Source organism: Talaromyces atroroseus, assembly GCF_001907595.1.
Source record: "Talaromyces atroroseus strain IBT 11181 chromosome Unknown scaffold_5, whole genome shotgun sequence".
Classification (NCBI taxonomy): domain Eukaryota; kingdom Fungi; phylum Ascomycota; class Eurotiomycetes; order Eurotiales; family Trichocomaceae; genus Talaromyces; species Talaromyces atroroseus.
Genome location: NW_017971437.1, coordinates 108,453 through 123,861, shown reverse-complemented (window position 1 = coordinate 123,861; position 15,409 = coordinate 108,453). Strand labels below are relative to the sequence as shown.

General features: G+C 50.6%; 7 protein-coding genes across 7 annotated transcripts; 5 read left to right on the top strand and 2 right to left on the bottom strand.

Annotated features, from left to right (window-relative positions):
* Nucleotides 1-106: 106 nt before the first annotated feature.
* Nucleotides 107-688, bottom strand: UA08_04499 (hypothetical protein; the record flags this gene model as incomplete). Its single annotated transcript, XM_020267215.1, has 2 exons — nt 107-496; nt 551-688. 2 exons carry the CDS (start codon nt 686-688, stop codon nt 107-109), a joined length of 528 nt encoding a protein of 175 aa, XP_020119878.1.
* A 1,660-nt stretch (nt 689-2,348) lies between these two features.
* UA08_04498 (hypothetical protein) lies at nt 2,349-3,427 on the top strand (the record flags this gene model as incomplete). Its single annotated transcript, XM_020267204.1, has 5 exons — nt 2,349-2,488; nt 2,617-2,693; nt 2,751-2,852; nt 2,896-2,964; nt 3,027-3,427. The coding sequence occupies 5 exons, from the start codon at nt 2,349-2,351 to the stop codon at nt 3,425-3,427; spliced, it is 789 nt and encodes a 262-aa protein (XP_020119875.1).
* A 373-nt stretch (nt 3,428-3,800) lies between these two features.
* Nucleotides 3,801-4,416, top strand: UA08_04497 (hypothetical protein; the record flags this gene model as incomplete). Its single annotated transcript, XM_020267193.1, has 2 exons — nt 3,801-3,816; nt 3,878-4,416. 2 exons carry the CDS (start codon nt 3,801-3,803, stop codon nt 4,414-4,416), a joined length of 555 nt encoding a protein of 184 aa, XP_020119876.1.
* Nucleotides 4,417-4,891: 475 nt separating this feature from the next.
* UA08_04496 (GPN-loop GTPase 3) lies at nt 4,892-5,839 on the bottom strand (the record flags this gene model as incomplete). The annotated part of the gene is made up of 1 exon (XM_020267182.1): nt 4,892-5,839. One exon carries the CDS (start codon nt 5,837-5,839, stop codon nt 4,892-4,894), a length of 948 nt encoding a protein of 315 aa, XP_020120214.1.
* Nucleotides 5,840-6,513: 674 nt separating this feature from the next.
* On the top strand, nt 6,514-7,855 carry UA08_04495 (S-adenosylmethionine synthase; the record flags this gene model as incomplete). The annotated part of the gene is made up of 4 exons (XM_020267170.1): nt 6,514-6,593; nt 6,655-6,712; nt 6,772-7,422; nt 7,481-7,855. The coding sequence occupies 4 exons, from the start codon at nt 6,514-6,516 to the stop codon at nt 7,853-7,855; spliced, it is 1,164 nt and encodes a 387-aa protein (XP_020120213.1).
* Nucleotides 7,856-8,521: 666 nt separating this feature from the next.
* Nucleotides 8,522-11,569, top strand: UA08_04494 (hypothetical protein; the record flags this gene model as incomplete). The annotated part of the gene is made up of 3 exons (XM_020267159.1): nt 8,522-8,707; nt 8,802-9,563; nt 9,626-11,569. The coding sequence occupies 3 exons, from the start codon at nt 8,522-8,524 to the stop codon at nt 11,567-11,569; spliced, it is 2,892 nt and encodes a 963-aa protein (XP_020120222.1).
* A 1,401-nt stretch (nt 11,570-12,970) lies between these two features.
* UA08_04493 (hypothetical protein) lies at nt 12,971-15,395 on the top strand (the record flags this gene model as incomplete). Its single annotated transcript, XM_020267148.1, has 3 exons — nt 12,971-13,064; nt 13,209-13,325; nt 13,432-15,395. The coding sequence occupies 3 exons, from the start codon at nt 12,971-12,973 to the stop codon at nt 15,393-15,395; spliced, it is 2,175 nt and encodes a 724-aa protein (XP_020120221.1).
* Nucleotides 15,396-15,409: the final 14 nt, after the last annotated feature.

The following is a 15,409-nucleotide window of genomic DNA, read 5'->3' as shown; positions in this document are numbered from 1 at the left end:
TGAATCGGCATCAGGTCCATTTCAAGGTTGCCAACCGACCGTCGACAGTGATATCGGGAATTTTCAGTTCTATAAACTGGAACTGTGGTATTTTCTAGTACTACAATCAAAAGACAACTCCTCCACCGTCGACAAGTATATCGGAACCATTAATGTACGTGCTCGCGTCACTTGCCAAAAGCACCACAGCTCCTGTTAGCTCTGATGGAGTTCCCATCCTGCCAGTCGGGTTCCGTGCAGCCCAAATCTTCCGGTGTTCGGCAATTCCATCGCCCTCATTGAGAATTGTGTCCATGTATCCGGGGCTGATACTGTTAGTACGAATGCCATAGCGAGCCCACTCGGCAGCAAGGCAGCTCTTTAGCATCAGCACTGCAGCCTTGCTGACGTTGTACGCAGCTTGAGGTTGAGGGTAATTCACACGGTGCCCTGATATAGAGGCGATGAAAGTGATACAGCCACCATTCCCTTGGCTCACCATTCGTCGAGCTGCAGCCTGCGCACAGATAAAAGATCCCGTGGTATTAACATCAATAATCTTCCTCTACACCGGGATGGGCATGTTCAACGACTCTACGCAGCCAACAACACCGACAAAGCAGAAGAGGATATCGATCGATCCAAGCACTTTAGTTGACTCCGCCATTGCAGCTTCGACGGCCTCTTCATCAGTTACGTCCACTTTCATTGTGGCAATTGTAGTGTCAGGGAATTTCGGTGCAAGTCATCAATCTTGTCTTGCGCATTCAACGGGCTGGCGTCGAAGATTATGAGACCATGGAGCCCATGCTCAAGAAGAGCATCGCATGATTGCAGTCCCAGCGTTCCGGCTCCGCCTGTAACCACTGCATTTCCTCGAACTGTGAATCTCTTCTGAGCGCCTTTGGCTGCGTCGGTCTCGAGTTTAGATTTGGGCGGAGGGGTGGGAGAGGAATCGCTGCCATCGCTGAACACCATGCTAGGAACGACTCGAGCCGCGAGAGCTTCACGCCCCGGTAACTCTGCTTCGCGAGTCATTGCTCTGTTGGAAACCTGTGCTATGGGACCTTGCAGGAAGTATAAACGGGTGTTCCTTAACAAAAAAAGAATCGGAATACGCTTACAAGAAGGCAATAGAGATGACTAGGTGCACACGCAGATCCATCGCCTTTGTAGACCTTTGGTGGAACACAAAGAAGAGCGACCGCCACTGTGTTCGCTGTTCACTCTCACTCTAAATCATCAATACAGATCGGGCCACTGCACGCCGACGGTACCCTCGAAAGTTGGGAATCACAGTCGGCACACAGAACCCCGACAGCTGAGAGATCCACCGGCTATCCCCAGAGACCTTGCCCCAGATGCATGTGGAAGATGATGCATGATTGAAGGGTTTCTGCCCGGATCATAACTCTATCCTCGGTCCAGCCGCTCTAGTCCGCTCTGCCTTCTAGATGGTGCACCGGGTTTCTATCGAAACAGACGATTATCCATCTACTTCCTGCCCTAACCTGAATTATCATCCTTGTCTTAAAGTTGCCCACTATGGTTGCTGCTAGTAATAGCGGTGCTGTCGCGGCCGAGGGAGAATTGGGGGGTGTCTTGTTTGGGTAGGGCTTGAAATCCTATCCAGCCCAATCCACCAGCTTTCCGTCAACAAACAATTGACTATTGTCCTCGCAGCCATGTTCAAGGAGTCATCAGTGGAGACTTGGAGATGAATAATTTCTTCAGTCTTCTGTTTCTGACTATTCAACCTAAATCTCAGCTAATATTTGCAGGCCAGGAGATTTCCTACGTTTGGCCCATAACTCTACCGTCCAGGGCTGGGTGGTCTCTGTCCTTGCCATATCCGGAGCCCTTGCCAATGGCCCTATCCACGATCAACTCTCTCGACGCTTCCATTCTTCAAGCTGCCTTTGTCCATGTGCAGAGGATGTTCGTAAGTCGGTTGAACATGTCGATTAAGCTCCTAGAGGGAAACTGTTTGCTCCTTGACAAGGAGCCCTAGAGCTATATTGCGCTGCTAATAGACATACGGCATGTTGAGGCGGGCATTGAGAAAACCCTAGACGATGAGTATCGCCGGGTGGATAGAAATGATTATTTGAATGGGTTGGAGATATGGGAGAACTTGATTGCGCCAGGCGTGGTTTTGCAGAGTGTAGGGTAAATCAAGCGTAATCTGCAGTAAACCAGCAGAAAGCTTGGTGAAAAGAATCGGGCTACAGCAGCCCGACGTACGGCCTTGAGTAGCGGCGTTTAATCCGACGACTATCTTCCGCTCAGCATAAATAGCCAGTTGTCTATCGAATCTTTCGGGAGAAAATAAATCCAAGTAGATTAATCTCTTCGCGATTACCTCTAAAATGTCTATGACCGTATCGGACTGCGCGCAAGTCCGGGAAGGATTTCCTCGTCCTTTCCCAGACACACCTACCAATGTCTTGGAGCAATTCAAGATGACCGGCAAGGTCGCCGTGGTGACGGGCGCAGCCGATGGCATTGGGTATGCCATTTAGGAGGCCATGGCTGAGGCCAACGCTTCAGTTGCGCTGTGGTATAATTCGTGAGTTGTTCCCATGTTCCGTTCCAAAGGTTTGTGAGGGGCTCGCACTAACAGCGCTTCTTGGAAAGAAACGACGCAGCTGTGAAAAAAGCCGAGGCACTCGCGCAAGCTCATGGCATCAAAGCAATCGCCTATAAAGTTGACAGTAAGCTGGCTTACTATATTTATCACATGCTGATCTAATCGCAACTTCTCAAAACAGTCTCCGATGCTGAACAAGTAGAAAACACGGTTGCAGACGTCGTCCGGGACTTTGGGCGGATCGATGTCTTTGTTGCCAACGCAGGTGAGCCTCGATTGTATAGTAAGTTCACTAAACGAAGCAAAACTGATACCCTTGGTGGTAGGGATGGCTATCTCGAAGCCGATCTTGGAGCAAAAACTCGAGGAATACCACAAGCAAATCTCCGTCAACGGTAAGCAGCAACGCCCAACAATATCTCGGTCATTTGAATGCTAATACATAATGATCGATTAGTCGACGGAGTCGTCTTCTGCTCTAAGTACGCTGGTGAGGTCTTCAAGCGTCAAGGCTGTGGAAACTTGATCATCACATCGAGTATGAGTGCGCACATTGTCAATGTGCCAACGGATCAGCCCGTCTATAATGGAACCAAGGCTTTCATCACACACTTTGGAAAGTCTCTAGCCCGTGAATGGAGGGAGTTTGCCCGTGTCAACATTGTCTCGCCCGGATTTTTCGACACCAAGATGGGAGCAAGCCCGCTCGCGATTAACGAGGCGTATCGTATGGCGAGCCTTGGACGCCAGGGACATACCAAGGAAATCAAGGGTCTGTACCTCTACCTTGCCAGTGACGCTTCCACCTATACGACCGGAAGCGACGTGCTTATTGATGGTGGATATACCCTTCCATAAACCTATCACATAGTCAGCTTATGGTGAGATCTATTAGCAAGTGAGCAGCGACAGGCAATCAGAAGCTCCAACTATTGCTCGTGATTCCGTAGCTTTAATCGCAAAGCCCAAGCTTTGGCGATGTGAAGAAAGAAAGGCGGAGGGAAAGAGGCATGCTTATGTAATTTGCCTTATCAGATCGATAAGAAAACGCGTGATCTGGCAGCAAGCCTCGTTCTTTTCTTCTCTCTCGATTCTCCAGTCTCGCAAGTCTCTGTCTGTTTGGTGCACGTTAAAAAATAAACGTAAAAGTGACAAACGCATATAACAAGCCATTCCTGCTCGTCTCTCATGATCAGAAGGAAGCAACCGGAGAGTGCAAAAGAGCCATAAAATGGACTACATACAAGGTGAGCAAACACAATATCTAACATATATAAGGGAATCAACTAACAATGAATTCTTCCCTAGAAAACATCCTCCCTTCCCTCCGCACCTACTCAACCATCCTCTTCCAGAAATCAGCCTCAACCCTCCTCTCCTCATCCCATCAAACCCCCGACCAAATAGCCACCGCCATTCAAACAGAGTACCTCGAGCCATACATACTGCAACCACTCTCCACCCTACTGGACCTGTTCACTTCCTCATCTAACCTCGTCTCCGCCATTATCCTACTGCTCACCCTCTACATCTCGCTACGCATCCTAGATTATGCGCGCCGCGTGGTCATGTTCTGGGTGACGCTAGTTATGCGCATGATTTTCTGGACCGCGGTGCTTAGTATTGCGGTTTATGTGTATAACGTGGGCCCGGAAAAGGCTATCGCAGACGCTGGTTGGATATGGGGCGTTGCGCAGGGGTTCGTTGAAGATTTTGTGGTTGCTGCAAATACTGCTGATGGAGATTGGGGTACAAGGTCGACCAGGGGCTCTGGCGGGGGTTCGTACGGTCATGCAGGAAGTTCGCCGCAACATCGGTATCGGGGTGCTCGCAGGGGTGTCGCGTGAATTTTCTTTCGTGGGTAGGGATACATTGGTTTATTGTTCTGGTTGGGTGTGGCACGGTTGGAGTGCCTACTTTTGAATGGATACATATTTACTAATATTGACGAGTTATGCACAAAATCAAATTATAATGGTATGTTGTATTTTTCTATCTTGATTTTTTTGTATTAAATAGATAGATAAGTTTGTACTACTGGTGCATGTTAGTACTACATGGTGCAAAACTTCCTCGGCGGAAGTCATCGCGTGCGTTGCTGAAGTAGCATCTGCAAGTATCTGCTTCCTGTCATGACGGAAGTTATGTATCTTTATCTTTCGGGATGTGTCGTCGACACGACACGCCTTGATATCGAGAGGGTGGCTCAGGTTGGAATCAAGAATCCAGTTGCCTTGTATCACAAGTGCTGGAGCCGTATATCGTCTTTCGAGGCTTTGCCGTCGGTCAAATAGTCAAACCACCATTCACCTAACAAACGGCTCATATGTCGGCATCTTCCCAGTCGACTTCTTGCGCATCATTCGGTTCACGCGGCTCTTGAGCCTCGTGGAATTGAATGGAGTCGTCGATATGGCTCAAAATCGCAGCCACACTGTCCTCGTCCTGGACATCGAGTTGCAAAAACGAAACCATGCTGAAATCGTCAATCAATTGGCCGACTGCTCTGTTCAAACGATCGAATGAGCCTCCGCTCATCAGCTCATCTTTCGATGACGGATCGATCCGCAAATTTCCTGCTTCTTCCTGTTCGTCATCATCTTCGTCCTCTCCTCCCCGAGGATATTTTGTTTGTTTCCCTTCTTCTGGAGCAGCATCATCCTCGTCCAGCAGCTGCACGTCGACATTGACAAAGCGCTTTAATCGTCGACGGCCAACCATGTCCTTGACCTGGTCCATCTTGCTCAGAATGTTGATGTGGGGCACTTCCAAGAGGATCATGGCGGACATGGCGCTCAAGGTCCCCGAGAAGAACTTGGCCTTGTCAATGACAAAGGTGCTCTCGAGCAAGTAGGTGGCACACAGCGAGATATTGAGCGGGCCTTGGCGGCTCAAGAAATTGGTCAGCGTTGGCAGAAGCGGGATGTGCGTGTACAGCTCGATCTGGCCGGGCATGTCGAAGATGATCAGATAGTCTTCGCTTAGCGGATCCAGGGCCTCGGTCAGGAAATCCAGGTTCTGCATCAGGAACTCGAAGCAGTAGATGAGCCCGCCGTTGGGGCCCAGCTCCAGCTCTTCCATCACATCTTCGAGGGTGATCAGCTCGCGGATGTCGAGGTCAGGCTCGTACTGGAACGACTCGGCGGCGGGGTCTAGGTTGACGTAGAAGCAGCTGCGTCGGGTGTTCTGGAGATGCTGGATGATGGCATTGCAGAAGGTAGTCTTGCCTGCGCCGGCAGGGCCCATCACCAGCACGCCGAACTTGGACATGTTGGTTGGCTTACTTCCTAGTCTTGCTGTCTGGCTCAAGCCTTATTTTTTTTTTTTTTTTTTTGGTCGGTCTCGACTCGAATCCGAATAAGGTGGGGTGCGGAGGCGGTCAACGGCGGTAATTGCCAGCGTAATATTACGCCCAGCATACGCATAAATGACGGCTATGTATTGTCGACCGGCAGAACGAAGTCGACTCGGGGAGCAAGACGGTCGGAAGCCGGCCATGCTCTGGCTGCCATTCCAGCCGGGGCTGGCTGGCTGTATGTACCAGAGGCAGGCCTCTTCACCCTGCAGGCGCCTCGCACAGGAAGCACTGGCTTTCAATGGACACGGCATGTGCAAAACACTGCAATGTGGACAGCACCGACCGCATTTGCTGGTACTGCCGGGCGCCACCGCCCACGAGGCGTATTACGGTATTACCGCCCGGGGTCCAACGCAGCGCTGGGATGGCGCCATCACTTCGGCCACCGTGCTCGGAGATTCTGCAAATTTGGCACTGGATAAAATGCGCCTGCGCGCCCCCCCTCTTTTTTTTTTCCCTCTCGTCTCTCCCAAGAACATCTTAATTCCCTGCCCATCCATCCCTCTATCCCCGTCTTGCTTGTCCTTCTTCTCTTTTTCTCTTTTAATTGCACACCCTCACATCCTCCCTCACCTTCACATTCACAATGGGTAGCTTGAGCGCCAAGACTGGTACTTTCCTCTTCACCTCCGAGTCTGTCGGAGAGGGTCACCCTGACAAGATCGCGTAAGTGTTTTTTTTAATCTCCATCTCGCACCATATAGGTCTAACAGTCTCAATTGAACAGTGACCAGGTCTCCGATGCCGTTCTTGATGCCTGTTTGGCCGAGGACCCCCTCTCCAAGGTAAGAAGAAGACCGGTGGGCTCAAGTACTTCGGGTTCGGTATTAATCCATTGCCACAGGTCGCTTGCGAGACTGCCACCAAGACTGGTATGGTCATGGTCTTTGGTGAAATCACTACCAAGGCCAGGCTAGACTACCAGAAGATCATCCGTGGCGCCATCCAGGACATTGGCTACGACGACTCCTCCAAGGGTTTCGACTACAAGACCTGCAACGTCTTGGTTGCCATCGAGCAACAGTCTCCTGATATCGCCCAGGGTCTTCACTATGACGAGGCTCTGGAGAAGCTCGGTGCCGGTGACCAGGGTATCATGTTCGGTTATGCCACCGACGAGACCCCTGAGCTCCTGCCCCTCACCCTTTTGCTCTCCCACAAGCTTAACCGCGCCTTGAAGGAGGGCCGTCTGGACGGAACCATCCCCTGGGTGCGTCCTGACACCAAGACTCAGGTTACCATCGAGTATGCCCACGACAACGGTGCCGTCAAGCCTCTCCGTGTCGACACTGTCGTCATCTCCGCTCAGCACGCCGAAAATGTCACCACCGAGTTTGTCCGCCAAGAGCTCAAGAAGGTCATCTACAAGACCATCCCTAACGAGCTCTTGGATGACCGAACTATCTACCATCTCCAGCCCTCCGGTCTTTTTATCATCGGTGGTCCCCAGGGTGATGCCGGATTGACCGGACGTAAGATCATTGTCGACACCTACGTAAGTCACAACCCGGAATCGCCATTCATCTTTGCGGTTGCTAATATGGTTTCTATAGGGTGGTTGGGGTGCTCACGGTGGTGGTGCTTTCTCTGGAAAGGACTACTCCAAGGTCGACCGATCTGCCGCTTACGTCGCTCGCTGGATTGCCAAGTCCCTCGTCAACGCCCAGCTTGCCCGCCGTGCTCTCGTCCAGCTCTCCTACGCCATTGGTGTCGCTGAGCCCCTCTCCATCTTCGTCGAGACTTACGGTACCTCCTCCAAGACCTCCGATGAGCTCGTCCAGATCATCAAGAACAACTTTGACCTCCGTCCCGGTGTCATCGTGCGCGAGTTGGATCTTGCCAAGCCTATCTACTTCCAGACTGCCAAGAACGGCCACTTCACCAACCAGAACTTCTCCTGGGAGAAGCCCAAGCTGCTCAAGTGGTAAACAAAATGCAACCAACATTATGACTATCTTGTGATGATTTGACGACACGGCTTTGTTTTCAACAATGCAAAGCATATATTTAATAGACATAAAAGCCCTTGCCGGCGTATTCTCATTACCCTTTTTCTTTTCTCCTTTTTTTCTTTCCCTTCATGTTTCGAGGTCGGGGAAAAATTCAACATGATACCATTTTCATCATTGGCATTGGAAGAACGGCGTTTCTTTTTGTCGGATTTATTTTCTGTATGTTTCAGAACCTTTTGTTTTAGATGACCAGGCTAGGTCGCTGTATATCGATCGAGTCGAAGAGAAAATGAAACAAAAAAGTATTTTAATAATATACTACATACTCAAAAGGACACGTGAAAAAAAAACAAAGAGTGTCACGATATGAAATAAATTAATGCTTACTGGTTTGTGGTGGTGCCAAGCTAGTGCGGCAGTACTTTACGCCGCAACGCGTGACGCCAGAAAGACCCGCATGCCATATCATATCGTTCATGTGCATTGCAGCTGCCCAAAGACTCCTGCGACAGACTTCAAGACTACTGCAATCACTACGATTACTCCTTCTCCCACGAGTTGCTCATTTTAATCAATTACTCATTCACTTGCTTACAAACAGAGCTCTTCCGAACAATAATGCTTCTCGCGTAGGGCGTGTTAATGGCTTCACGGGGAATTCCAGCCGTTCTCGAAACGACGAGCCTTACATCTCTGAATGCAATCAATAATGGCCCATCTGCATCCTTTTTCCCGCCGTCGAAAAGGCGTAAGGTATTTCATGATGAGGAAGATGCCGAACGATCTTCGTCAACAACAGCAGCAGCACAAACGATATTCTCCGTGAAGGTTCGTTTCAACATCATTCCGCAAAGAAGGGGGGTGGATAGAAGAAGAAAGAAGAAGCAGACAAGCAAGGATACTAACAGATAACAAAAAAAAGGGCCACGCATCGTCTCTGTCAGATAATGAATTCAAATTGGCTCCGATTGAGCTACTCCCTCGCTCTGCACTACCGTTCTCATGGCTCGATACGTCCACGGTGATGCAATCGAACAATATCTTCGCGAGCAACGATGAAGCTCTAGAACAAACGTTTTTCGCTGGTCGTGCCGAGGGAGACCCTTTAAATAATAACGAACCAAAAGTGTTGGTGACGCGATTACTTGCCAATGGCGCTATATACGTGGTAGAACGGGTGAAAAGAGGTATATTTGCGATGACGAAACTTCAATCGAGTATTGAAGAAGGGGAGATTCGAGTTGCGGCCAAAGCCGGCGCCGCCGTCTCCGGAGGATCACGATCACGCATGCTTAGAGTGCGGAACCCAAGTGATGATCCATCTGCGAAATGGGACTGGAGGGAAGCAGCCTGGTTGGCTGATGATCTTCCGGGGTTTGAGCCGTTTACGATGAAGCAAAGTAAATTTGAAGTCTCGGTGGTCTTTAAGGATTATAATCGGATAAAGCCGAATGTTTCCAACAATTATGATGCCGGGATTGACAGCCAGATATCCATTGGGAATTCCTTCATGGCACTTGATAGCTTTGCGGATCCTGGTACACAGCAGCATGTTCATACTCCGCCGGAAGATGGTACTCAACCATCTAGGCTTCAGCCTGAGCAAGACTTGTCGTCGCCTACGCCAGATGTTATCATGGAAAATTTAAGAACACAGTATCTGGAAGCGCTCTACATATCAAAGGTTTGTCTATATTCAATGTCTAATCCAGAGGGAGAAAATAAAATGTACTAATGGCTTGTTAGACGTCGGTGGCATATTTTGCCAAAGGACCCTTGACGCGGTGCCGTAATGCCTTCTCCCAAGCCAATATAGATGGCGGCGATGCCCCGTCCCTCTCTAGTCAATACAGAGAATCTATTTTGTCGGTCAAGAAGATGGATGCCAAATATCGAGAGACCCTTCCTACGATTCTTCGTAACATGACATTATTGCTTTCAGATGAGGACCGCCCGAAGAAACGTAAAAGCAGAAAGAAGAAGAAACTAGGCAAGAACGGACTTTACTCGGGCGAAGATGAATTCCTGCAGAAGTACTGGAAATCTCGACAAATGGCTAAGAATAGGGAAGGCGAACAAGAATCCAAGGAAGAAGAGGTCAGGCGACATATATCAGAACTACGGTTGCGAGAGACTCAACTTCAGATCCTTTTGATTCTTGAAACAATACATTCGGAGAGCCCGAATATTGCATCGCCCGCGAAAGACAGCAAAGGGCTAGAAGCAAATGGATCAAGCACCAAACGGTCGAGAACCAAGAAGAAAGAAGAGGATTTAAATTTGCTCCTTGAGCTTCTGATAGATCGACTTTGTATTTGGCATGCTGTGAGCGCGGGAGAGGGTATTGTTCCAGAGTCGATCAAGGAGACTACGGACAGCCATCTTTCGGGGAAGAAAATCGAGAGCGACGCTCTTCGAGACTTCTGCACAGAGGTCATCATTCCCTTCTATGGCTCGCGACTTCCAGATCAGTGCAAAACCATCAAGAAAAAGCTGGGAGGTGCAAGCGAGCCCTCGCCCAGTCGTCCAGCAGCGCCACCGAAGCTAAAAACTTCTTCCTCGTCATCATCATCTTCAAAGGCCCCGTCTGGTGTTTTTGATGGCAAAAAATCACAGCTACAAAATCGTCCTCGCCGGACTCTACAACGAGTCCTTACTGACGAACGAACAGCGGATTCTCAAAGGGCACGGCACCCATCACTCATGAGATCGAGTACCACCCCTGCACTACAGGAAGTCAAGCGAGAATCAGTTGAGCCTTCATTGCCGTCGTTAGGAGGCAGTGTTCGAGGTGGAATCCAAGTAGCCAGACGGGCGGACAACCGCGAGGTCGATCTCAACGCAGTGGCAAAGCAACACGAAGCGAAAATCAAGAAGATGACTACGCTCATGGAGCAAAAGAAAGAACTCGACGCGGCAATCAGTGCACTGCGAAAACCCAACCGCGAACTTGTTTCCAAGGAAATTGCGGATCAGGCTGAGAAGAGGACTTCGAGCTCACGCAAGCCCAAGAACCCCGTACGTAACCCGCTTGGACAAGGTGTGCAAGTCATGGCGACGCCGCGAGGTTCAAGAAGGAAAGATATGAGTGGGGATCATTCTTTTCAGTCGTCTCGGCATTTTACAGCACGGCCTTTGGCCGGGAGGACAGAGAGTACGACTAATGTGGAAGGAGGAGCGTCTCCGGAAATGGAGAGTGAGATTGCTCTGGTCCCAGGCTCAGCCATTCGACCCAACGTGCTATCTAGCACCGTGTCATCCAAGCGCAAATTCGACAGCATTGCCGAAACTCCGTCTCGCGGGGGCCATAAGCGGTCTGGTCAGAACATCTCGACTACGACGTCCATTCCATGTAGTAGGGCACTGTTCAAGGTGCCGACACTTCCATCGATCCCTCGATCGAATGAAGAGCATGAACCAGAGAGTGCTGGTGCCACCAGTGCAGCTAGAGAAGAGGTTAATATCATGATGGTGGGAGAGATGACAACAGTCACCCAAACTCCACCGGCCAAGGGCAAAACACCACCATCATTGTTTTTCTCTCGACAACCATCGGCAACGAATACCGTGGCATCCTCGTCGCCTGCTCCGGCCTTCGAGACACCTGTCAAAACGGGTGTTCAAAGTACGCCAGTCAAATCTATATACGAGCAACTCGGCTGGGACGATGACGACGAGCTAGCTTTGTGAGGAATATATAATATAGAAATGAGTACATGTATAACTACGTGTTTCGTTCCTTGTCATCAGTAGAGTATGGAGTAACCGAAGAGGCAACTCGACAGTGCAGTTCCATCGTATATGCTGCATAAACATAATAAGCATTCACTATGTCCAGGGTTCCGTTTAGATCTGGACCGACTCGTGCAGGTGAAGCTTAGGTCACTTTCTACCCTCGGTTAGATCGAATAGAAGCATAACAATATAAACATTATTAATACTCCGTGCTTGTACAGTGTGCAGGACTAAAAATGATCACGCGTTATGCAGCTTGCAAATAGTCGTCATCTGTGAAACGAACGCATACCTCTTGCAGAGTCGCTGCCCGTGTCTATGCCAATGCCAACTGCCAGGGACTGGGACTGGGACTGGGGTCATATTCATTACCACACGTATTCCACGTGCCTGCCGTTTATCTCTCCGCGCACTTTGTCCGATGCAGTTCAGTTCACATCAAGCAATTTCTCAGAGGGATAGAAACAACGAAACGGCGAGACTTGTGAGGTCAAAGCGGGGGTGAGGGAAGATCGAGAAGAATGATCGACAGCGAGCGTGTTTACTAAGTATTTACTACTTAGAGAGCGCGGTCGTAGGACGAGGTAGCACTGCTACCAGTAGGTGCGTCAGTCTATCACGAGGATGCATGGATGCAGCGCGCTGATTGGGAGTTGCATGTAGCTATCTGCCATAGTAGCATGCTCTCTGGTGAGACATTCTCGAGGCCCTCTCGTGATGCAGAGGCATTCCAGCCAGTCAGTCTAAGCACATCGGTATTCGCGCTGTGTTGCCTTCGCATAGTTGGGTGACAAAGTTAATCTGCAACTTATGTAGGGAAGGCTTAGGGTTAACTATCTCCAGATCTTTATCTTCTGGGCTATCACGTGCCTGGCCAATCAGCGCCGTTCGGCCGGAAGGGAAGGGAATAAAACAAGGAAGGAGTCAAAGGACGCTCCTTCCTTCCTGCTGCTGTCCTGCCCAGCATCTGCTCAGGTCAGCACAGCCGGCCAATCACAGCGCAATAACAGCTGTGGCGCTGCGCTGCGCCACACTTCCCCAGCCGCCGCCCCCTCTTCTTCCCGCTCTGCAACTGAAACTGAAGCTCAGGCTTAGCCAACTCAAAAAGCAACCGCGCCAACTACGACTTTCTTCGATCCATCCACTCTGCAAGTCTGCTCCAGTCCGGCCTGTGTCTGTGTGTGTGTGTGTGTGTGTGTGTGCACGCGCGCGTGTGTGTGTTGCCGCTTGATTGGTGCTGCCTGTCGTTTCTGCCTGTCGTTTCTGCGCTGTCCGCCTTTGTCTGCTCCCGACCGCGTCGCTGAACCCGACTTCTCGGGCCCTCGCGGCCTTTGTCACATTCGCGGCACATCCAACATGTATAGCGCATCCCATCAGGTTTCCGCGCCTATTAATGGTGAAATCATTGATGGCTCAGGTACTATAAACCCAGCTGCGCTGAGCTCGACCGGTACGCGCGACGTTTTTGTTTATCTCTGTTTTTGTTTCAAAAACTTTCCGCGCACCCGCCTTTGTCCGTTCACTGCTTCTTGCAGAGAATACCTCTTAGAAAAGGGTCCAAAATTCCATGCTGACATGTCTTGATCATTGCTAGCGTCACTTGCTGCGCCCAACAATGCGCCATCAAACACCAGTCCCCGGGGAATCAAGCGAAGTCGATCTCCGGATCAGTATGGTGATGCCGGAGCAGATGGTGGTGAACATGACGATCGTACGTCCATTCTTACTGTCTTCCTTATTTCCTCCTCCCCAAGCTTGGTATTTGGGGGCGCGATGGTTTTTTGTTGTCAGAAGCTGTGACTAAAATATCGCATTAGCTGGCGTTCACCCAGATGAACACGGTCGGCGCAAGCGTGGTCGGCCACCAAAGACGTCGCGCCCACCACAAACTACCACTACTACCAACACCTCGAATACACGCTACGTTACACCCACTCACCAAAATCCTCCAACTGTAGCCGGTGCAATTCAAACACCACAATTGCAGCCCCAACCGCTCCCTAATCAGACACCTATTTCTCCTCCACAACATTCGCCGCCTTCAAAGACAACACCTACCAAATCCCTAGTCAAAGCCCTACCCACAGTCCGTGACCACACGACAGACACTTTAAACGAAGGTCGCGATGAGTATCTTCCTAAAGAGTGGGACGATGCTGGCGAGAAGAAAGTCGATCTCCAAGGCTATCTGCAGGATGGTCGTGAGTATAGATGCCGAACTTTTCGGGTGCCCGGTCGCGCCAACAAATTGTTCATGCTGGCTACCGAGTGTGCCCGAGTTCTCGGCTACCGCGATTCGTACTTGCTATTCAATAAGAACCGATCCCTATATAAGATTATCGCAAGTCAAATCGAAAAGGATGACCTCATCCAGCAAGACATCCTACCCTATTCATACAGATCCCGTCAGATTGCCATTGTCACTGCTCGATCTATGTTCCGTCAGTTTGGCAGCCGGGTCATTGTGAACGGTAGGCGAGTACGTGACGATTATTGGGAGAGCAAGGCGAGGAAGCAAGGCTTTACCGAGGAAGATTTGGCCGGGGAGAAACGACCAGGCGCTGCCAAGGCTCGAGATGCTGCTGCTGCTGCCGAGGCTGCTGCAAATGCAGGCGTTCTTCCAGGCCTTGGTCAGAGCGACGTTGTGTATAGCAATACGATTGAGGGAATGCCCCATCTGCCCCCCGGTATAAATAGTCATCAAGGAGTCTCCCTAGCTCCTCTTCCCATGATACATTTAGCGCCTTCCACAGATGACCCGAGACTTCGAGAATACAGTTCCATGCCTCGTCAAAGACAGGAGATGACGGGCCAACCATATCAAGACCGGTCTCAACCCAGCACTGCCGCAGAAATTCGCAACCAGGCAACACAGACAGCAGAGTTCAGCAAGATTTTAAATTCTCAGCGAGCATTCAGGCAAAAGGGATTAGAAGATTTCTACGCAACGCCTCGGGAAGTGCCTACTTCATCGCCATCTCATGCCGATGTCGTTGCCGCGCCAGTATCTCAGCCGCTACAGTCACCGCATATGACGTCGTCAGGAGCCATCATGAACCCAGCATCGCAACAACACCGCAATATCCTTACTGGTCAACCACAAACACAGATGATGACAGCGCCAACTCAAAGTATGTATAGTCAGCAAACCCAGCCCGCACCGCACATAGCAACACAGTCACCCCTATCAAGCGGCATGCATGGCATGCGACCTGATGTGTTGCACTCGAGAACAGCGAACCCGGCAGCACTCTCGTCAGCGGCATCGCAAACCACGCCTTATGGCTATCAGACGCAGTCACAGCCAATGTGGGGACAACCTCCGCCGCAACCACAACATGCTCTATCTGCCTCGCCCCATATGGGAATGCCACAGTATGCAGGTCAACTACCACAGCAAAGCCCATCACCACACCCAGGCAGCGGCCAACAAGCACATCATCCGTCGCAGTCTCCGCACAACCAGGTAAGGCCGACACAAGCAATGCCGCAAGGAATCCCGATGCACCCGCAGGTAGGACAGCCGGGTATGGCATCGATGGGATATCAGGGTGGCGGAGTTGCATATAGCAATGTCACCAATCCTCGGGCCATGTACGCACCAACACAGCCTCCCGGTCAACAACAATATGTTCCCACTCAGGCGGCGGGGATGACGATGGCAATAGGGGCCGGAGTAGGCGTGCCCGGCTGGCCTTCTCCAGCTGGAGGACACATGCAATCCGGGCAACCGCAGCAGGGCCAGTCTGGCAGTCCATTGGGGGGATGGTCAAGCTATTAGCTTCCTCTCCTCTC